We start from the raw sequence: 24,473 nt of genomic DNA, 5'->3' as shown, positions 1-24,473 counted from the left end.
CTGCTGGCATGTGTTGCATCTTGGGGATGGCCAAGGCTCTTCCAAACAGTGCCCTGTCCCTAACTGCACATGACTCTTCAGGGGTGGCCTGACTGATTTATTTTCTCCCGTGTTGTCAGTATTTCCTACATGGTGACATCTATCTCTCATTGGTTTTCTTTAAATTGTTCAAACTCTTCATCTATTTCTCCTCTGGAGTGGTAGAAATGTCTACTCTCATTATTCTGTATATGGATTTTATTTCATTTGATCAGAAAATGAGCCAAGAGAAGGTTTGAGGTTGTCACATTTGCGGTTGGTTTTGGTTTCTCTTGCTCTGGCCCTTTGGGTGAAAAACACCAGGTGTTGCTTCTTTGTTTATGAGAAGCCCTTCAGCTGGGTTGGCACCTGGGCCCATGTTCTCCTATGGTGGTGCCTGTGGTAGAGCAAAAGCTCTGGCCACAGCAACAAAACAGGCATAGGCCAGGCTGTAAATCTCTGTAGGGAGCCAGGGCAAGGGCTGTTAATGAAAGCTTGGGCCAGTGGGCCACAAAGCCCATTCTGTAATCAGAAAGCCCTGCCTATTGAACGTATTTGAGTGTCTGATTCCGTCCATTCGTTTTGGTATTTCTCTGGCATCTGTCACCATGATACCTTGGTAATCTGGTGCATGAGTTAAAATAAGCCCAGGGAAAAGCAGCGTGTTACTGGGTAAGGAACATGCTTTCCAGTGGGTTTGCTCAAGCCAATTTAGCAATCTCTACTAATTACTGAGCCTGCACTGAAAACAAAACATTTGTACATTACAGGTATTCCCTGTAGGAGATATTTTTTAGCACTGTGTATTAAATTAATTTCAACTTTTGAACTGAGACCCGAATCCAGTTGTTAATCCTCTTTTTAGAAGGAGATTTGTATTGCTATTTCTAGCTTACTCTTCTCCCACCATTTTATTTTCATAACCCAAGTTGTGATGGCCCTGATGAACAGGAAAATTCTTGGCTCTCTCTGTGTTACTTTCAATACAAAATTCAGGGTTCCTTGTCCTAAAGAATTGCTGTTTGCTCTTGTTTCTCATGGCCAGCAGAGGGCCCCAGGGTAAGGCTCACACCCAATGTGAGATTAGGCTTCTCTAAGTGGTGAAAGATCCCCTAACTCTCCAGAGAAGTGACATTTCACCCGAGGGTTTCCCAGCACACATACAAAAGGCTTGAGAAATAGAGCTAAATCTCCTAGGACCACAGGTAAAATAATCTTTATTTGGGACTGAGAAGAGCTTTGCAACTGCATCTACCCCTGGCAAGGAGAGAGAAAGCAGGTTAGCCCTTCTTTTGAGAATCATAAAAACGAAAGGAGAAAGCAGCAGAATCCTGGACCTGGGCCATTACTCATCATCATCATCATCATCATCATCAAACAACACAGAGTTGGGGTGTGGAGCAGAGATATTTGGGAGATCAGAGACTGGCTCAAGTTCATTATAGTTGATAAACTTTATAAATGTCCTATTCTTTATGGGTATTATTTTGTCACCTGTCACATTTCTCTGTTCCGTTTCTTCCTATCCTGTAGATAATCCCCAAACTGTATAAAAAGTAATCTTGGGGTGCCTGGATGGCTTAGTTGGTTAAGCATCCCACTCTTGATTTTGGTTCAGGTCATGATCTCACGGTCATGGGATCAAGCCCACGTCAAGCTCCATGCTGCATATGGAGTCTGCCTAAGATTCTCTTGGGGCACCTGGACGGCTCAGTCAGTTAAGCATCTGACTTTGGCTCAGGTCATGATCTTGTGGTTTGTGGGTTCAAGCCCCGCATTGAGCTCTGTGCTGATAAGCCCGGAGCCTGCTTCAGATTCTGTGTCTTCCTCTCTCTCTGCCTCTCCCCTGCTCCCCCTCTGTTTCTCTCTGTCTTTCAAAAATAAATGTTAAAAAAATTATGAAAAAAAGAGATTCTCTCTCTCCCTCTGCCTCTGCTCATTCCCTGCATGCATGTGCACACATTGACTGTCTTTCTCTTTCTCTCTCAAAAAAGTAATCTCTTTGACTTAATAAAATGTATGTTATAGTCATACATACTACTCTCTGAATTTTGAGTGGCCAATGTCTAATGATAAGAAAACTTTGTAAAGATTCCTGGCATGTTTCAATGGAATCTTCAACCAGTGTCTATGTGGCTTTGCTAAAAATTAACTTGAGGGTAAGTTTTATTGCTTAATACTAGGGAAAACTGACGAATAAAAAGCTGTGGCATATTTATCATGTTCAGGGAGTTCACAAGGCAATGCAAGGGTTACAAATAAACACAAAATATGGTCCTTGAATAGAGGAGGCTGACTGACCTACTATGAAGAGGCGACATGATCCAAAAATGCAATAAGGAATATCAAGTAATCTATTTAATGGTAATAGTGGTAATAATAATAAAATACTATGTATTGAATGCTTACACTTTTCCAAACACTGCGCTAAATGCTTTGTATACATTTTCTCATTAAATCCCCAAAACATCTTTATGAGGTAGATATTATTATTATTTTCATTTTGAGAATAAAGAAACTGAGGCACACAAAGTTTAAATAACTTGCCTGGATTTGATTGCAGGCTGTGTGACAACCAAGACTATGTCCTCTAGTATCCAGTGATCTGTACTGTCTCATGAGAACATTCAGGGTTCTAAGGTAGGAGATCAGTGTGGGCTAGAGGAAACCTTCTTGGAAGAAGGGTCGAGGGATGAGTGTGGTTCAGGGGATAATGTGGAGAAGAAGAGGGAGTGAGAGAATTCACACAGGCAGAGAACTGAAGATGCTCAAGGCAGGGTGGGCTACCAGGAATGAACTTGCTGCCTGCTGTGGATGCTTTGTGCATGTACATGAATGAGTGGAAAATGGTCACTTGGGAAAAGCAGATGGAAGGCAGGTCACGGAAGGACCTCCTTGAATAATACCTTTAGAAACTAGTGTTGGAAAAGGTAGAATTGGAATCAAGACAGACAATAAGTAAAGCACTTCAGTGATTCTCCATGTGAGGTGACAAAGGTAATACTGGAGCTGTGGGCAGGAAATGACAACTGGAGATAAGATGTCCCCAGTGGGATCTGTCTAAATTCTGGCCCCGGGTATTTTATATTCTAACCCCTATCAGGGAGTGACAACCACTAGTATATTGTGCAACTTTGGCACATTCACCTTAAATCCAAAAACTATCTCTGTCAGGTACTTTATTAAGTCCTTTTCATAAACCTGTCACTGTCATACCAAGTGGGCTTAGGAATTATCATCATCACCACCGATATCATTGTCATCAACATCATCACCGTCTGTTACCAATGGGAAAACTGAGGCTCAGAGAGCACATGACTTACTAAGGACATCCCAAATAACTCAAACCCAGATCACCCCACTCCAAGACATTCACAAACACTCTGCGAATGTTGACTGAGTAGTCACTATACACCTGTGTATCTGATGTTGGGTGTCTAAAGACAAGGAACTCTACCCACCACTTTAGGGAGCTCACAGCATTTAAGTGATAAAACAACACAGTCGATAACGATAGGTGAAAAATCTGTTCTAAGCTTTTTCTAAGATTTTTCTAAGAAAAATCTGTTGGAAGTGGGATGAATGTGCATATAAAAATGAGAGCACTTTTTCAAGTAAAAAGGTTGATTCACATGCAGTTTATTTCATCTCTTGCTTCATGCCCAAGAGTAGCTGACAAGAGCCAGCTGTCCTTCCTAGAGAGTGGGACCAAAAAGTGATGAGTCTGATTTTTACAGTTTGCCAAGAAAGTCATTCTCACTTCAGTTGCTTGTGTAGAAGTAGAGGAGGCAAGTGTTGACTGATACCAACCTGCCACCTGCTGGAACCGAACAGAATTACCTGAAGCTCCAGGGGAGGGGCTGGTGTGGGATCTAACAAGACTGTGTTCTCTTCTTTGTACCTTAGAGTGTGAGTTGACAACCTGCAGTTAGTTGCTCCCAGCCACCCTTTTTTAATGGGTTAAACTTGGAGAAATGGGACCCTGAGGAGGCTTTCAGGAAAGGAAGTCATAAAGGATCTGCAAGCTGTGGAGTGAGACCTAAGCACGTATCTAACTTGGCCACTCACTTGCTAGGTCACTTTAAAGATATTAGTCAGCCTCTCTAAACCTGTTTCATTGTCTGTAAAGTGAGATTACTGGCAATCAAATATATGTTGAATGAATGAAAAGAATGCATGAATACACTTTTGGTGGTTGCCATACACATACACACACACACACACACACACACACACATACATATGGCACCTATTGTAGCATATGACATCAAGATCAAAATAGGGGTGCATGGGTGGCTCAGTCAGTTAAGCATCCAACTCTTGGTTTCAGCCCCCGTCATGATCTCATGGTTCATGGGATTGAGCCCCACATTGGGCTCTGTGCTGACAGTGAGAAGCCTGCTTGGGATTTTCTCTCCCTCTATCTTTGCCTTTCCCCTGCTCTCTCTGTCTCTGTCTCTGTCTCTATCTCTCTCTCTCTCAAAAATAAATAAATAAAAACAGGGACACTTGGGTAGCTCAGTCGTTAAGCATCCAACTTCAGCTCAGGTCGTGATCTCATAGCACATGGGTTTGGGCCCCATGTAAGACTCTGTGCTAACAGCTATATATATATATTTTTTTTTTAATTTTATTTATAGATGAATTTATAATAAATTTATTTTATTTATTTCTTATTTATAAATAAATAAAAATGTTTTTTGATAAAGACAAAAATAAATGGTAGCTGTGAGGAGTTATCAATAGAACAGAAGCATAACCAAACCCAAGTTAGTATGCCTGACATGCAGCTAAGCCAATCACTGAGGCATGTATGCAGCAAGGAAAGGGTTTATCTGAGAGGTAGCTGAATGAGGAGATGGAAGGGCAGGCCTCAAATCCACCTCCCCTAAGATTAGAACAAGTTTTATAGTCATAGGGTTTGGGATTATATACAAAGGGTGTGGAAATTTAAGACTATTCATGAGGAAAGATAGAGCATCTGCACTGAGCAAACATATGTAACATACATCCCATGTTCACTTTGGGTTGGAGACTTAACATTAAAATGGGGCAAAATTTGGCCCCTGACATCAGGAGGTGATCTGTTAGGAGAAGACTATGTACATGTTAAAAAAAAAAAAAGTTGTTATAAACTGGATGGAGTCTGGGACTCCTTATCTTTGGGAAGGAATGCAGAGCCTAGCTTATTCATAGGCTAGAATCATATCAGTGACCTTCATGTGTGTCAGTCCAGGTCTCTTTGGAGACAGCTAGTGGATTTGTTAGTGGGCTCCAAAAAGAAACAATAACTGATTAAGGAGAAACAAGTCTCTGAAAAACCATCTTTAAATTTTCTGTTTGTCTCAATCTTTAACCCTATGGCGCATGGTTTCAGAAGTTATATGGGAATACAAGCCTAACAGAAATTTTTGGAGGAATAACCCATCTGTTTTGCATTTAATCCTTTATAACAATCTTATAAGCCAAATACTATTATTTCTTCATGTTGCAGATAAAGAAAATAAGGCTCAGCAAATTCAAGTGTAGTAGATACCAGTGGTTATCTACCTAATAACCTTCTTCCTTGTGAGCAGAATTCACTTTTATTCAAATGCTCGTCTCTCCCCAGGTGGCTCTGGCTTATATACAGATCGAGGAGTTGGTCACAGGAATTCCACTTTCCTTACTGGAGATTGGCTTAGGCAGGAACAAGAGACCTAGTTATGTTCAATAAATCATGAGATGAGGTTTCTTCCTTCAGGTATTGTGTCTAGATATGACTCAGGGAACCAAAAGGCTAAAGACAATACCAGTACATAAGATGGCAGAGTGGCAATATGGAAATAACCTAGATTCTTGGTGATGTTATCAAGCTATTGAATCTACCAATCCTAAAGAAGTTCTACCTCAGACTCTAAGATATATTTGAGATAATGAATTCTTCTTAAGCCTTTGAGGCTTAGTTTCTATTACTTGGAATCAAAAGCTCTTTAACAGATGGATTAAGTAACTTGGTAAAATTCATACATCCAGCAAATAGCAGATCTACCTCTTAATTTCCTCACCCCCAGCTGAGGTCCTCTGGACACACATAGGAGTTCAGGGGCAGCCTCAGGACTCTGGTGCCTCTGACTAGAAGGGGAGGTGACAGAGAAAACTGGACTGGATCATCCCTGGGATGACTCTTGTAGCCATTCCTGTTCCTTATACCAGTGCTCTTCCAGATCTGAGAAACCCACCTCCTTAGGAATATCCCATCTAGTCTTTTCCTCTCTGCTTCACCCTTCCTACATTGCTTTTAAAACTTTCTTGCCATGAGGCACTTGGGTGGCTCAGTAGGTTAAGCGTCTGACTTCGGCTTAGGTCATGATCTCACCATTCCCCAGTTTGCGCCCTGTGTCAGGCTCTGTGCTAACAGCTCAGAGCCTGGAGCCTGCTTCAGTTTCTGTGCTCCCCTCTCTCTGCCTCTCACCCACTCACACTCTGTCTCTCTATCTCTTTTAAAAATAAATAAACATTGGGGTGCCTGGGTGGCTCAGTCGGTTAAGCGTCCGACTTCAGCTCAGGTCACAATCTCGCGGTCCGTGAGTTTGAGCCCCGTGTCGGGCTCTGTGCTGACCGCTCAAAGCCTGGAGCCTGTTCCGGATTCTGTGTCTCCCTCTCTCTCTGCCCCTCCCCCGTTCATGCTCTTTCTCTCTGTGTCTCAAAAATAAATAAACGTTAAAAAAATATATAAATAAATAAATAAACATTAAAAAAAAACTTTGTTGCCATAAATTCTTAAGAGTTGGCTACTCTAAATTACTTTCATCACAAAGTTCTAGGACAATTATGGTTACAAATGCTTTTACTTTTGACCAGTGTTAAACACTGCGGATATGCCCAACTAAAAACATGACAAACTTATTTTTAAAAACAATTTTCAGAGGAAAGTTACAGAACCATATGTGGTTTCATCTTTTTTCCTTTGAAAATGAGTATGAAGCAGTATGAGTTTTGATTCATTAAGTTATCAGGGTTAATCTTTTAAATATAATTTTCACCATGTTTTCAAAGGTTAGGTAGTCATTTATGCATTGTCTAAGCCTCATTTTCCAGCGCGGTTCATCCTTCATGAATAATGATTGATCTTTTCTTATTTCTCCTTACATCCCACCCTGACCTCCAATCTTAGATGAGTTGATGCTCTCTGAGAAACATAGTACAAGTTTTGTTTCGTTTTCCCACAAAAATAGTTCTGCCTGACCCAGACACCATGGAATATTGACATCATACTAATACTGTCTTTGAAAACAACCTAAACATTGCACAAAATACTTAAAGCAATTGTTTGAAGGCACAAAAACAGACCATACTTGAAGAAAAGCCCATGACATGAGTTCCACATTCTTCCCAGATATTTTTCTAAAGACATTTACAAGTTGCAGAACAAGGATATACAACAGTAGTCTTATTGGGCTAAAGAGGCAGAAGTCAGAGTTTGGAGTAGCTTGAAGCTTGCTACTTGGGGAGCAAAGTCCTAGAGGAGGAAGGCCAGCAGAGAAGGAGACTGAAATTCTGCATACACATTTCCCTAAAGCTGGGTAGCTAAAGTGCTGATCAGAGAATTCAATACTATTGGGGAGGTAGAAGTCATAATTAAAGCCTTACTAAGATGGAGAAAGCTTGGTACAAATCCCAGGCTTCGAATTGAAACCTTAGCGCCATGCCTTAAGAATAAGAGCCATACCATAGGAATAAGGACCAATCCATAGGAATAGGAAAAAAACAAACTAGACTAGCCCCCCAAAAAGCATAAAATCAAGTTTTCTCAAGATCTTGACTACAAACCTACAGAAGAAAACTTAACCTTGGAAGAAGATAACATCATTTCAAGTCTTTATAATTTTTCATTGATGACATCTGGCATTTAACCAAAAATTTTGGTGTTGGTGAAAATATAATAAAAACTAAAAGGATCAAAGTACTGAAATCCAAGTGAAAAATATGGGTAATAGGAAAAGATTTATAGGTGATTCAAATACTGACATTAACCCACAGGTAGTTTAAAATAATCATGATAAATATATTCAAGAAAATGTAGGAAGTGGTAGCCAGCATAGAAGATAAGTTGGAGAATTTCAACAAAGAAATAAATCTATTTTTAAAAAGAAGCAAACGATTAGAGAGTAAAATTTTAAAAGCACCAAAAACTTCAGTTATGCAGAAGAGATCTAATGAAAGATACACAGTACTTCTACACTTAAAACCACAGATAGGGGGACATCTGGGTGGCTCAGTCGGTTGACCATCCAACTTCAGCTCAGGTCATGATCTCATTGTGTGTAGGTTTGAGCCCCGTGTCAGGCTCTGTGCTGACAGCTCAGAGCCTGGAGCCTGCTTCAGATTCTGTGTCTCCATCTCTCTCTGCCCCTCCCCTGCTGGTGCTCTGTCTCTCTCTTTCTCAAAGATAAATGTTAAAAAGAAATTAAAAATATATATATACTGAGAAAAGTAAAAGAATACCTAAATAAATGAAAGACTATACTATGAACATGGGATTCAAGGATGTAACATTAAGATATGAGTTCTCTCCATGTTCATCTCTAGACTCAGTGCAATCCCAATGAAACTCTTAGCATCATTTTTAATTGGTGGAAATTGACAAGCTATTTGTAATATGTACACAGAAATACAAAGGATCTAGAATAATCAAGGCAATCTTTAGGGAGAAAAATAAAACCAGATATCAAAGCTAGCATAATTAAAAGTGTGATATTAATATAAGAATAGACAGTAGATGATGGAATAGACTAGTAGAATAGAGTTTAACAGATCCACACCCATATGATGAATCAATTCATTCATGACAATGACACTACAGCAATTCAGTGGAAGAAGGATGGACAGTCTTTTCAATAAATAGTGCTGGCTCAAATGGGAAAAAAAATACCTCAAACAATACACAAAAATTAATGCAAGATGGATCATATACCCAAAGGTGCAAAGTAAAACAACAAAACATGTAGAAGAAAACACAGGAAATATCTTCAGGACCTCAGGGGAGGTCACACGTTTTTAAACAGGACAAAGGCAATACTGATAATTTGGATTTAGTTAATTCAGATATTTAAATTCAGAAATTTAATTTTAATTTAATTCAGATAGTAAATTCAGAAATTCCATTTAATAAATGACACTATTAAGACAATGGAAAAGCAAACCTTAGACTGGCATGCACAGACATACAGACACACACACACACACACATCTAGAAAGGATTTATATCGAGAATATCTTTTTAAAAATTCTCTAAGTCTATAAGAAAACAATAGCGCAATTTTTAAAATTGGACAAGAATCCTGTGCAGGCACTTTGCAAAAGAGGTTATCAAAATGGTCAAATAGCAAATGAAAAGTGCTTGGCATCATTACTCATGGGAAAAATGCAAATTAAAACCACATCTTGATAACATATGTTGCTCATAGTCCAGAAACACCGCTGTTTCTCCTTGAAAAGACAATTGCAAAACCACAGTTCTGAATACCATAAAGTGAATTAAAGTAGGTGTCAATAATTATAAACAGCCTAGTTTAATTCAGAGTGAGGTTTCTGCTAAAAGTAAGTTGCAGTGAAATGAATTTTAATTCCCCATTGTAATTACATAAGAAACTCTTGTCACCCTAGTACAAAAAGCACAAAAGCTGTAACCGAAACTTCACTCTTGGAATTAAATGTGACTGTTTGCAATTATTGAAATCTATCCAAATTCATTTCTTGATATTTAAAACTGTGGTTTTAAAATTGCTTTCTGAGGAAGAAATGTCAGAGAAATGTGGCTGCACTATCTTTTAAAATCCCTCTCTAAGGGGGGACCTGAGTGGCTCAGTTGGTTTAGCGTCCAACTTTGGCTCAGGTCATGATCTCATGGTTCATGGGTTCAAACCCTGCATTGGACTCAATGCTGACAGCTGGGGGCCTGGAGCCTGCTTCAGATTCTGTGTCACCACTCTCTGCCCCTCCCCCACTCATGCTATGTCTCTCTCTGCGTCTTAAAAATAAATAAATGTTAAAAAAATTTTTTTAAGTCACTCTCTGAGATGTGGGAGTTTAGTGTCAATAGATGTGATAGCAGTGCAGGAATGTATCTATTCAGAGAGCTGTGAGCAAACCAATTTATTATGGAGCAATGAGAAAAACCAGTACATGGCAATGCACAGCACGATGAAAATACATATACAGTTTACACTCTCTGGGAATGAAGCATGGGCTTGGGTGAGCTGGGAAGATATGAGAAGCAGTTTGAGCTGCACATCCACTTGGTTTCCCATCCCTCTGGCCCCTCAGTACCCACTGCTTTTCCTCTCCATGTCACTGGTTCTCAAAATGGTGATGTTTATGATGTGTTAATATAAAAGCTTATATACCACTGTATTACAACATTTAGAAACTTTTTTGTACTATGTTGCTATGTAATTGGCTTCCTTTGCAATTCCATGCTTTTTATTTTATGCACTTATCCTGATAAGGAGTCCATAGGTTTTATCAGACTGCCAAAGAAGTCCCTGACACACACAAAAAGATTAAGCTCCCACCCTAGCCCATTATTAACTTATTATTTACCATGTGTTATTCCATAATGTGTTTCTAAACATGTCTTCAGATGTCCAGACACCTCATCTAGGCTAGAAGCCTTGCTGAATGGCTTGCATATGGTCAGTGCTCAAAGTGTTTTTGTTGGTTTATTGATAATATGAGTCAGTGCTTAGGATTGAAGTTAGACTACCTCTGTTAGAAAACCTAGCTCAGGGACCTTGGGCAAGTGACTTAACCTCTTAATTTTCTTATCTGTAAGTAGAGCTATTAATACTGCCTATCTCATAGGGCTCCTGTGAGAATTAAATGAAAAAAAATATACATAAAGAGCCTGGCAGAGCATCGGCCCCATAATAAACTCTTAATGCACATCATCTCTTAATTATGAGCATATTATTATCCATGAAAGTTTTGAGTGAAATACTGTTGCCAGATAGCAACTAGGGATCCTGGGAGTTAAAGGGAATTGAAAAGATGGGGCAAGAGACAAGAATTCAGGTTAGCTCCTTCAGAGTGAATTCAGACTTAGCCACCCAATGGGGCAATCAAGGCTAATAGAGCTGACTCACAGCTAGTAGTAGACATATCTCTGTGTTGAAAAGTGTGATAAATTATTTCTACCCCTCACTTTGCCCAGTTCTCAAAGTTGCAGGTCCTGGGCTAGGAGATCATCCCCAGAAGGCAATAGTAAAGATACTAAACCAATGTTAATTTCCGCTCAGCATGGAACAGTGGAGAAAGTGCTGGCCTAGGTCAACACACATCTGTGGCCTTGGTTTTCTCCTTTGTAAAATCAGGGTGCTGGACTGGATGTCCTCCTGATGTCAGAATGTCTGAAGGAATCTGCTTATTTGAGAGGGTGATTATGTTGTAACCAAAGAGCTGGGTCTTAGAATAGCTCACCATTGGCACCTGACTCACAGACACTAGCCTTGAAGAGTAAGTGTAACTGACCAATGGGCAGGAAAGGTTCTCAACACAAAGGACTTGCTCTGGAAAGTGGTCTTGAGGGGTCATAATGTAAGACTCATGAGCCAGCAGAAGGGACAAGATGTATACTTAGTTTATACCTATCTGTGCAGAGAAAATTGGACTAAAACACACTTCTCCTTTCTGATTACTGGGGGCACAGTAGGTCTGAGAATAGGCAGCTGATTTATGAAGCATGTTGGGATAGTGAATAAGGGCACCAAATATTAGTCCAGGCATTCAATGAGTATGTTATACATACTTCTTCATCAGTAGTCAATAGTGATCTCCTCTAATACATCATTCTAACTCAACTATTTGGTTTGTCTCTCCGAAAAATTTAAGAATTCTGATTGGGATCTCTATTTGTGCATGGTAAGCATAGAATTTAATACACAGGAGTATGTTCCATGCAAACAGAATTACACGAATAGTATTTCAACAGGCTGATTTCGTCTTGTGGAGTCTATCATTGCCAGAAGGGGATTCAGAGATCATCATCTTTTTCCATCAATTATTTATTGCCTGATAATGAAAATCACTTCTCTCATATTTCAGTCTATCAAGCAAATAGCTAAAGCCTCTCCCTGTATGTTCTTTGTATCTTAAATTATAACAAAGAGAATATTAAAATAAAATGACAACTATATTCCTCTGCCCATAGAATTTCAGTTTGTTTGTTTAGCTGGATGAAGGAAAGCTTAAGCTTGTTATTGGAGATACAGAGATTAATTTAGGTTTTTGTTTCTTTAAACCTTATCATGCCTAAAGTCTCACACTGCAAATTAATATCTCTTTTCCTCCTCTATTTCACAATTTGGATTGCAATAGAATTTCTTTCCCTGAGGGAAAGAAAGGGAAATGTCAGAATATATGCTTTGGAAGCTTAATTCCTGCAAATAGATGAAATGTTCCATCAAGCAAAAGTTGCCTAAAGGCTGGTATGTTGCTGCATGTATAACTTCTTCAGTACATCTCTTATTAACACATAGGATAAATTGGTCCAAAGAAGGACTCAGGCATTGTTTTACCCAGAAACATGCACCCTAGGTCTATATAATACCAAAAAGATGGTTACTTTAGGGACTCAAAGCCTACCATACCAGTTTAGTGTAATTTAGAGCTAACAAGATATATGACAGTTTGGTTAAAATTTTAATTTTCTGCTTTGTAAGCTTAATATAAATCTGTTTGCTCCAACACCACTTTCAGTGGAAAGAAAATAGAGATGTTTTAAATTGTGTCTTACAAAAAGATTGGGAAATCAAACAAGGGATTGCTGGATGTCACTCAGCATTTCAAAACCCTTATCTGGCACAAGCTCATATGAAAACATCCTTTTGGATGATGTGTAAAGGAAACCCTCAAACCCTTGATGTCATTAAATTGTTGATGCTGTATTCATGCAATGGGAGTGTCGCCTCAACCGGCTGAGCAATAATCCAAACTTCCTTATTTTTCTTCCTACAAATGAAAGAAAATTATTTTCTCTGATGATTATTGGTTTAGTTATCAACTCTCTGGGTTTGGTTGTAAGATGAAGGTAGGTAAGATAATTTTTTGTTCTAATATGTTTTATGATTCTCTTAACATTGGGAATTTTTTTCAACACATATGACAAGAGGACTTGAGGGGTTAAGATTCTCTTGAGAGGAAAAAGAGATTAGAGGCAGAACTAGAAAGAGACACTATATATTATAGATGATACCAGAGAAAAACCAGACTGACTTCAAGCAGGAGAGGATTTCATCTGAGCCCCATTTAAAGGGTCAGGTCTGAGTCCTGTGACCAATTTCATCTTCCTGCCTTCATCTTCCTTCAGAGAGAAAAATCCTTTCAAAGCCCTTGGGTTATTCACTCTTGTGCCTAAGGGCCTGAGTTACAGGCTCAATCAAGTAACCTCCACTCATACTCTGCCGTAGTCAGACTCAACCGGGATTACTGATACATTAGCATAAAAATAAGAAGGCAAGGGTCCTGAGTGATTTGCTGGGAAATAATTCACTGCAGTTAAACAAGTATTAGTGAAGCATCTACAATGATCTACAATGTGTAGAACAGAATGAGAACTTGAGCCCAGGTCTTGTGGTAACAAAGTTCACCATTTTTTTCCACCATACCACATTGCCTAGGCTCAACTGCCAAGGGTCTGCCTCTACCCCCCCAAATAATACTGGATGCCCAAGTGGTAGAAGCCCTGAGATGTGTGGAAAATACTATTTGAGACTGTATGTTTTTCAAAGCAGGCATTACCAATCAGTTCCACCAGCCAAACGTGCAGTGAATCCTAACATTTCCATCAGAACAGGTGTCCATCAGAGTATCTGCACAATAGTGCCCATACTGAGCTGAACTGAAATTGTAATGGATCAGGGAAAGATTGGGTGGTCAGGAAAGAAAGAGAAAATGTAGACTTTTTTCTCCCCCAAAAGCATGCTGGGAAAGAAAAGGCAAACCTGTCTGAAGAAACATCACAGTTTTGTCTTATATTATTTTGGTTTGTTTTTTAAGGATTGAAAGATGTGAGCATGCATGTAGGCTAAGGAAAAGGATCTTGAAGGAATAGGATGAAGTTGCAAGAGAGATAAAATAATTGATGGCATTAATAGTAAACGTATATAAGAATTCCTCTGTATAAGGCATTGCTTTTAAGAGCTTGACATATTTAAATCAATTTGATGCACTGAAAAACCTTATGGGAAGTCATTAATATGATTCTGACTTTACAGATGAGGGAAATAAGGCATAGCTTAAACAGCATCAAGTTGCAAGACTGGGGTTTGAACCTAGCTAGTCAGGCTTAGTCATTGCTCTTAATGGTTGTGCAAATCTGCCTCTCTGGGAAGATTTTGTGTAGAATGAGATGCGCTAATGGTGGCCTAGCATTCTCAAGGAGAAAAGACACTTCTTTCTTTGCAGCAGAAGAGATTGGGGCTAGGGGAAGGAACAGAAAAATTTAGAAGAAAAGGAGAAGAGAGTTGAGGGCGTTCACATTAGATGACTGTACTCATTCTTAGATCTAGTTGTCAGCATAAGTACACAGAGGGACATTACCTCCCTATCTGCTGTGTCAGGTGCCATTTCCAAATTAATCTACCAACTACAGTTATTTTGACAAATGTGTGAAAGCTTATGACTGGGACACAGACCTCTCTTATAGCACTTCTATGTATTCTCTTTCTCCCTGTTCCAGTGTTCACATTATCATTGAAAAAATTTTGGAGAGGCATTATTATCTTGGAATCTGTCCTGAGATTATTCAGGTTGGACTCTGATTCTTCCTGTGAAAGGAATCAAGGGCTTTTGGAGTAATGGACTCCAAAGATTTTGAAATTATGCTCAGTAGTCTCCTTGGAGAGTCAAAAAATAAGGCATGATCAATCATGGTATATGGCAGAATATGTAATACCTCTGCAGCCTCCAGTTTCAAGAGACCCACTCTTGAGAAGAACCCTATTATAGAATTTATTGAAAAGGAAGCTGCTATACAATGTCTAGTGCTAAATGATGTGTTTCAAACCACAAGTGCTGGAATAATTCAGATAAGGTAGCTAAGGTAGTATTCACAAGGTCTTTAGTCACTAAGTACTTTATTTTTTTTTTTAACATTTATTTTTTTTCTTTTTTTTTTTTAATTTTTTTTCAACATTTATTTATTTTTTGGGACAGAGAGAGACAGACCATGAATGGGGGAGGGGCAGACAGAGAGGGAGACACAGAATCAGAAACAGGCTCCAGGCTCCAAGCCATCAGCCCAGAGCCCGACGCGGGGCTCGAACTCACGGACCGCGAGATCGTGACCTGGCTGAAGTCGGACGCTTAACCGACTGCGCCACCCAGGCGCCCCTAACATTTATTTTTGAGACAGAGAGAGAGCATTAACATGGGAGGATCAGAGAAAGAGGGAGACACAGAATCTGAAACAGGCTCCAGACTCTGAGCTGTCAGCACAGAGCCCGACGCGGGGCTCAAACCCACGGACCGCGAGATCATGACCCGAGCCAAAGTCGGATGCTTAACCGACTGAGCCACCCAGGCGCCCCGTGGCACTAAGTACTTTATAAAAACTGGTATGCTGGTAAAACAGCTCTCAGAAACACAAGGAAGAGCCCTTACCAGTAGCATTTGCTGTTTTCCATAGGGTAAATATTCTCACCATTGCTAATTTCAAGCTACCAAGCACCTCACAAAATTCCTCAATATTTAACAGTCAGCTTCAGAGGACCAGTAGGTGCTGGCTTCAGCACACCACTGTTTTGTTATCCTTTTTCATCCTTACAGCTGCCTTTTAAGGTGAAGACCACCATTATCTCCAGTGTGCTAATTAGGAGAAAAAGAATTTGCCCAAATGCACAGAAGTAGAATGGGGGCAGAGCTTGAGGGAAGCTCAGGGTATATGACCCTAATAACATCCACCTATAGGCCTGTACTCCTTCTTTAACCTAAAAACAGCCACAGATATTCAAGGTGGTAATGCTGTCAATAACCATTCCCCACCTCTGGCTCACTTCTGTTACAAATACATTTTCTGTGGCCCCTTGGGGACTTAGTTAATATTTCTAGATCTTTACTATTCCATAGAGAACCTTGGGTGTAAAAGCCCAGTAAGTGTATATGTTACTTAGTATTTGAAAAATATTCTGGCTCCTTGCTACATAAACAATGGACCAACTATCAGCATCATATGAGAATGTGGTAGAAATCTAGAATCTTTCTTACCCAGAACTACTAAATCAGAATCTTCCCCGTAAGATGATCCCAAGGTGATATGTATGTCCATTAAAATTTAAGAAGCATTGCTTTAGGGGCACCTGGGTGGCCCAGTCGGTTAAGTGTCCGACTTCGGCTCAGGGCATGATCTCACGGTTTGTGAGTTCGAGCCCCACATCGGGCTCTTAGCTCAGAGCCTGGAGCCTGCTTCAGATTCTGTGTCTCCCTCTCTGTCTCTGCCCCTCCCCTGCTCATGCTCTGTCTCTCTCTGTCTCTCAATATAAATAAACGTTAAAAAAATTTTTTTTAAAGAAGAAGCATTGCTTTAGCCTACAACAATCATATTGGGGCTTTCATGTGTCACGTTGTATGTTGTTTTTGCAGTTGGCAGTGACTGGCACTGATACAATATAGTCTATCATATCCCATCCTCTTTGTAGGTGATAGTGGTACAGTCTGTGGTCACAAAACACAGCAGCTTTACAGAGTGAGACTTGGCCTCATTAGCAACTATTCTGAGCAAAGAACCACAGGCTTCTCTCCCATTAACCTGCTTCATAACCTCAAATTTTGTTTTTCTAATTCTACAAGAAACTTTGGAGAGCCAAGTCCAACTAGATTCCTCACAAGGATTTCCTCTCAGAAAAAATAATGCAAAGAAAAGTAAGTTCTAAACCCTTGAGAGTCTGTCAGGAAGTGGTGGGGAGGAGTGAGCTTGCCGGAGCCAGACCTCTCTGACATGCTAACTTAATTCAAACCACAGGACTTCATTTGAACTTGGCCAATCATTCCTGAGTTGAAAATAGAAGGAAAGGATCTGTGGCCAAAGTTAGAACTTTTAAAAAGAGTTTTGAGGTGTTCAGTAAATTTACCATCCACACAGACATTTAAAAAGCATCGTGGATTGAGTTTCTATTATGTTTTGTTTTCTGTGTTTTCCCAAACCATCAGGTTACTGAGGAAATGGCCACAACCCAGATGCATTTAAAGGTAAATCCCCACAGTTTCCAGTTGATATGGAAGTCTAGAAATGAAACAAATACAATTCAGAGAAAGAAAATTTCAAAAAATGTCTATTTGGGATTTTAAAATAAAGGCAAAAATTATTCTAATCTGTGGACATCTATTGTAATATTAGTGCTCATGGTGAGAGGCAGGGTAAAAAACCCTTAGCATTTTTCATCTGGCCAAAGTAGGGTAGCAAACCTGCCTATTAGAGAGCCGAAGAGCAGCATTATTCATCAGCATAGGATAGAAGGAAGAACATTCTGTCTGCCCAGATATGGGGAGGGTTACTGTGTTCTTACAGAAGGTGGTCATTCAGAGATATTTCTTCAGGCTTCTAGTGATCCAAGGACTCTGAGGTGCCGGGAGGCCACAAAAGGTAGTCTCCTAAATCATCCCTAAACTGAAAGCTTCTTATGAATGGGGACCACATACCTAGTTTGGTCAGCACCATGCCCCCAGCACCAACACTATTGCCTGGAACATAATTAGTATTCATTAAATACGTATCATGTGATGGATGGATGGATGAATGAATAAAGCCATTGCTCCAGATTAAAGTCAGCATGTTAGAAATGCCTGATAAATACTCACCAAGTTGCTATCATGATATGCATGAAGGTAAAAGTTTACAGTAGCCTGGAAAACTAAGATAAAAGGAAAACATAGGGCAAAGTCAGAAATGGAGATGTCTGTACTAAGTAGGAATGGGACTGTGCAGACTGGGAAGGGGACAGGAGGAGCACCCACTGTTGGAAGTCTCCATTGTCTAATTCACCATTTTACCAAAGGTTAGATTTGTCCATTTGGGCATTTAACATTTAACATTTAACAAAAATCAGTATCTGTTACTGGCAGCTCTGAGTGTAGCACTCTTTTGGCACTGCGGGAGACAAAAGACCTATCCTTCAGCTCAAACCTTCTGGGAACTTAGAATTGAGTTGTGAATGTAAGTCTAACATGATCATATAACAAATTTTTAAAAACACATTGCAAAATATCAGTAATTTATGATTAAGTTCCAGATAAGGTAATGAATGTTAAATGGTCAGACATCTTTGTGAAAGGAGATCTATTTCAAGCTCTAAGAGTCCCTGGTACACACTAATCACTAAATGTTTATGCAAGTGAATGAGTGTTAAAACGTACAAGTTATAAGATCAAAGCAACATGAAAACTGTTTTAAGAATAATGTGTATAGGGGTGTCTGGGTGGCTCAGTCGGTTAGGTGTCCAACTTTGGCTCAGGTCATGATCTTACAGTCTGTGGGTTCGAGCCCCACATTGGGCTCTGTGCTGACAGCTCTAAACCTGGAGCCTGCTTTGGATTCTGTGTCTCCCTCTCTTTCTGCCCCTTCCCCACTCATTCTCTGTCTCAAAAATAAATAAACATTAAAAAAATTGTTTTTAAGAATAATGTGTATATATATATACAAAGTATATACCATATTTTATACGGAGAAAGTTCATATTGCTGCCTCATGAAATGAGTGGATACAATATAATGCACCCAAGAGTGTTAAGTTGTTTGAGTGTGGAGACCTTGCTCATGCCTGCCTCATCAGAACCTACAGAGATGACCAGAGTGCGCTAATCCTTCCATAGGAATTGATGAATCAATGAGCAAATGAATGAAAAGGAAGTTAATCTAAATTCGAGGTAGGTCATTTAGGCAAGCTTGAGCCAGCTTTCCTTAGCTAGTATGAGTCACTTTCTTCACCAGTCCACTGAGCCTTCTCACTTTGGCTTTCATGGCTAATGCAAAAAAAAAAAAAAAAAAAAAAAAAAAAAACCAACAAAAACAAAAAAAAAACCCTCACAGCATTGGGAAATTTGAGAGACTTATCTATAGAGCACATTTTGCATAATGATTTATAAGAAGTAGTTCCTGCCTGTGTTTTAAATAAAAAGAACACAGGGCATCTTGGGGAGAGGGACTGACATAGGAAAGGTAAATGAGTAGCAATATTGTCACAGGGAATTGAGACCAGACAATGTGTTTAATGGAAAATGAATGATGAGGCAGTGAGAAAATATAAGAAGGAAGAGATAAGAAAGAACCTTTTCTATTGGGGCACTTGGGTGGCTCAGTCAGTTAAGCATCCAACTCTTGATTTTAGCTCAGGTCATGATCTCACAGTTCGTGGGATTGAGCCTTGTGTAACGGCCCCTTGCCTGCTTGGGATTCTCACTCCCTCTCTCTGCCTCTCACCCATCCCCATGCTCTCTCTCAAAAACAAACAAACAAACAAACAAATTTTTAAAAACAAAGTAGTTTTTCTATGAAAGAATACATATCATAAATTATATGTCCTTATCAAAACAAGTTGTGGTCATATATTAAGAAAAATGGCTTCTATTTTCATTTCCACATTCACACAAAGTTAAAAAGAAAACAGTTATTACCATTTTCAACAGCCTTGATGACAGCATTTGCTATATGGCTGGTTAACTTGAGTGTAGAGCTTTGTTAGTTTGCTTTGAATTATATCAAATTTATAATGACAAATATAAAATAATAGACATTAATTATAATATGACTAAAAATACAAAGGTAGATGGAGTTAGAAACCTACTACTTTAATTGCAATCCCCTGAGGTAACTAGTATTAATGGTTTGTTGTGTATCTTTCTACATCTTCCTTGATGTTCCCTAAAATATATATATATATACATATATATATATATGTATATATATATTTACATACACAGTGGGTAGTTATTGTATTTATAAAAATGTGAACAAATGAAATGTATAAGCTTTTTCTTCATTTAACAATAGATTAGAGACCTCCTACCAGATGAATATATAGAGAGATTTTCTCACGTTTTTAAATGTAGAGTATGAATTTACTACCATTTGTTCAACTATTCCTCAGTGGTGTACATTCTGGTATTTTCAGGGTTTTTTCAACCACATATAATACTGCACTGAATGCCCTTGTGATTGCAGACTGTTTTAATTTCATTGTCATGGGTGTCTGAGCCTTGAATTCTCACCTTTCAAACGCCACTTGCTTCCCCTCATCCTCCCTGTCATTTGGAGCATGAAGCCGAAGAGAGACTGCAGATGAGCTATGAAAGCCGATAACCACTCCATACAGCACATGGCCAGCAGCTTCCTGCTACACTATTTACGTCCTATTCCATTGAGATGGCACTCTCCGCTCACATGACCCAAATGCAGCTCTCACTCCACCAAGAACACAGCTGAATCCAACTGCATTGGCAGCTCTGCACATGCTCCGTCTGGCCCTGTGAATCCTCACTCACCCATTGAGATTTCTTTTGGTTTAAAGCAACATTCCAGCTGCTGAAGCTCCGTTGACCTCCAGTGTTTTCCTGGCTCAGATCCAAGGCAGGTGGCCCCCTGCAAATTGTATTTTTTTTAGAGTTTGAGCTTTTTCGTTTTTTTTTGTTGGGGGTTGAAAGGTGTATAATAATTACCCACAAGCATAGCTGATGAATGAAGCCACAAGAAGTAACTCTTTTCCTGGCAGGTATCACAGGAATAACATTTGCCTATTGCCATAATTTGCCTCGACAACAACCTGCAGCTCTAATGCACGTTTAATTCTCAAACAGGAGTTTTGGCAAGTGATGCTGTATCTGACTGATGTGTTGACTGTAACATGTGAGATGGTGGGGTTTTTTTTTCTCTCTCTAGAAACCTGGATGCTTTTTGCCATTCTGATGGTAAATGATGAGACAAACAACCATGGATTTCAGCACTCCATCTGTGTTTGACCAGCAAAAAGGTAAAAATGCTGCTTTAATACCTCCTTTGGTTCTTCATATCTTTAGTTCAGTGGTAGAGATTCTGCAATTCTGAGGGGGAAAAGAGTTGTGTGTGTGTGTGTGTGTGTGTGTGTGTAATATGAAAGAGGATTTCACATAGAAAACAAATCTGTTTTACATGTTCACTTCTTATTTGATAAGCATTTGGAAAAGAAAAATAAGCTTATGGTCTGTTTGTCTTGTTAAAGTATTCCTATGTACAAATTTTAAAAATTGGGTTTCAAACACAACCAGCTATTTCAGATATGATCATCTTTATTCTCATTAGTTTATTTTCAAATCTTTAAAAACTATATTATAGTAACTAATATAAAAAGAACAAATCACATGTCTCTTTTCATTCTATTAACTCAATATCTCATTGCCACAGTTCCATAGATACTTCTTGATTTCCTTTTAGGAATAGATGTTACCTAGATTTATACTATAGTTGATAGAATATCTCATCTGTGGTTGTGGTGTGATTTAACACTATGTTATTTGTAATGACAGGATATATCTTTCCTACTCATAATTTGCCAAGTGGAGGTCATTTTCCACATGAAAAGATTGCTATGGAATCAGCCCCATCCTCATAAAAAGCATGTATTCAGCAGTACAGTTTATGTGTATACATTTTGCATATGAACTGTGTACATATACATAATACCTTTGTGCAATTATGCATCTTTTCTATATATGCATAGGAAATTTCCACTCTGTAAATGTAATAAATATTTTTTAGAATATTTAAAAAAAAACTGACATCTAAACCATTTTTTGTAGCCTGTGAATATTCTTCAGGACCCTAAAGTTCTTTGGTCATTTGCTCCTAGTTTTGGCTCCAACATGAAAAAGATGATTTGTAAAAGCTCATTAAGAAAATCCATTGCTTCTTTCTTTTTCCCTTGTCCTGTTCTAGGCCGTAGTGTGTTTATTACCCTTCAAGCTGTATCTGTTTCATGGGTGAATTATTTTAGCTCAGTGCTTTCTCAAATATTAGATTTACTTTTAGATCTCTGAGTGACTATATGTACAGATGTATATATGAAGAGAGATAGTTCTCCACTTCTTAACTCATTTTGAATTGCATGTGTGTGTCCCTTCAGAATATGCTGGTTCACATGGTGTTTGATGATGAACACCATAGGGAAAATGATTGTTAAAGCTGTGCCTACCACCATCCCCTCCCCTTGGTACATTTTGTATCACTGAAGACAATCAGCAAAAATGAAAGTCTGCCTAAATCCAAAGACCTCATACTAGCTAAAAAATGACATCGTTGAGCTATGCAATCCAAAGAGGAACACAACGAGTTTTTTTTTTTTGAGACTAATCTGAGGAAGCTGGAATTGACTGTGAAGAGGTGGCCCTTCATAACGAATTCATCTGTTCCAGTGTTGTGTTCCCTTACAGGCTTGAGCCCAAAACGTAGTTTACTAGTTAACATATTAATTTGTCATATTTATTTTCTTACAGCACCTTTCATGTGAGCAATTCACAGCATTTCGTCCACCCCACACCTGACTCCCTCATGAAAGTTCACCTTCTCCCTGCCATCTCTATCTCTATTTCTCAATCCTTTCTAGAGGTGCTGAAGTATGGTTGAAATAGCGTAGGTTGGAACAGCAGATCTACTTCTTAGCTGTGTGACCTTAGAAAGCTACCTAACCTCTCTGGGCCTTACTTTCCTCAGCAGTAAAATGGAGGAAATAATGTTTGCCTCGCAAGGCTGTTGTGAGAATATAAAATAATACATAAAAAGCACCAATCACATTGCCTAATGTGCCATAAGTACTTTAAAATTGTGGCTGCCTTTGTTATTCCTGTTTTAATTGCTACCTTGGACTATGAGTTCCTCAAATGTGAAAGGCTCTTCCCTTCTCTACCTCCAGCTTGAATTTAGCAGTCCTCAGAATAAACAAGAGCTTAGTTAATACTAGTTGACTAGAAAACATTAATTTTTTTTCAGTATTCCAGGGTACTATTTAGAGCAATCCCCTAAAATAAAAATTAATTAGATGATACCTGAGTAGTTCTATTATCACATTAACCCTTCCATCCTCTTAAAAGCATGAAAGACCATAATGGTTTAGACCATTACATAGCTTTTAAATGCCATTATGGTATATTGTTGGGCAAACCACAGCAGAGTGATTTTCTCCCCAAATGTGGGCTTTATTCAAGGGCTTTCCATGAATTCTGAATATTTGGGGAATCAAAATTCTAGTAGCCCTGGATTTCTGTGGAAATGTTGAGAAAAGAAATGATCTGGAAGGATCTCAGAAGTCATGTAATCTATTGGTTCTCACACTCAGCCACACATAAGAATCACATGGACAGGTTTGGAAAATGCTGATGCCTAGTTCTCCAGTATAATTAGTGTTGGGGGGAGGCCTGGAAGCTCCCCAGGAAGATCTCACGTACAACAAGGATTGAGAATCATTCATCCAACCCATTGGCCTAACATCTCAGATGGGAAGAGGGAAGCACAGAGAGGTGAAAAGGTGGGGCCTGTTTGTACTAATAACACCCAGCTAGTGAGTCATAGAAGGGCCTGAGACTCAGGTATTCTCTATCCGGACATCAGAACATTGAGAAACTTCTTTTCATGGGTGGTCTGTGGCCCCAATAGCTGCTATGGAATGGTTGCAGGGCCCGGACAGCTCTGGTTTATGGTTTCACAGGGAATGGTTAGCATTGTGCACTTGAAAAAAATATGACACAGAATGACCTTCAGGGGTCAAATGATGTGGATGTGTTAAGTCTGAATCCCTTCAGTGGCATTTTTCTAGATTTCTCTTTAGTAGAGGTAACAAGGCATCCTTATGCTGGGGGCTCAGGGACATATATATGGCCCTTACTCATGTTATGTCTCAGTTTTATTCCCATTTGCATGAACCTGGGCAAATCAATCTCCTAGTCTGTGAAATGTGCAGGGTTGCTGGGAGGCTTAAACACCCAGTTATCTGGCTATGGGAACGAGAGTCGTTTCTGGCTTGCTTTCTGAAATTGTGACGCAGGAAGCCTGGGTCTTCAGAGCTCTCCACTCTTCCTTTGTGCTTTTGCTTTCACCATAGCAACACTGTTTCTGGTCCCACGTGTTCCTCCTGGCTGTCTTCCCTGTCAGAGCCCACATGCAGGAAAGGACCTGTAGTAAAATCATTTACTACGGAACACAAAGCTTCCTACTGCAGTGGAGATGTTATATAACAGAAGATATTTGCATTTTAAGCTTTGTCTCTAATTGTGGAAAGAAAAGGTTTGCTATGCCCAAAGGAGGAACCTAAGGCCTCAGAGAGGATGGGAGCTGGATGAGTGGTCCCAAGGGTCTCTCCACACCCTGCCCTGCCCAGGGTCTAGACGAAATTGTGTTTCATGAGCATTGTGTTTGTGGGCACCTGAGGGGGCATGGCCCACCCTGCAGGCTCTTTACTG

General features: G+C 39.4%; 1 protein-coding gene across 3 annotated transcripts in view; it reads left to right on the top strand.

Annotated features, from left to right (window-relative positions):
• The window catches only part of ANKRD55 (ankyrin repeat domain 55), a 177,506-nt gene that overhangs the window by 61,310 nt on the left and 91,723 nt on the right, over positions 1 to 24,473 (top strand). For 2 of the 3 annotated variants that reach the window (XM_043590645.1, XM_043590631.1), the window contains exon 2: positions 20,926 to 21,016. In XM_043590645.1, coding sequence (XP_043446580.1) covers positions 20,959 to 21,016 — 58 coding nt within the window. In that variant the 5' untranslated portion in view covers positions 20,926 to 20,958. Of the gene's footprint in view, positions 1 to 20,176; positions 20,617 to 20,925; positions 21,017 to 24,473 lie in introns of those variants that run through there. The other variant, XM_043590638.1, reaches the window with a different exon arrangement.

This window comes from Prionailurus bengalensis, chromosome A1, assembly GCF_016509475.1.
Source record: "Prionailurus bengalensis isolate Pbe53 chromosome A1, Fcat_Pben_1.1_paternal_pri, whole genome shotgun sequence".
Lineage (NCBI taxonomy): Eukaryota > Metazoa > Chordata > Mammalia > Carnivora > Felidae > Prionailurus > Prionailurus bengalensis.
This window is presented reverse-complemented; position numbering and strand designations above follow the sequence as displayed.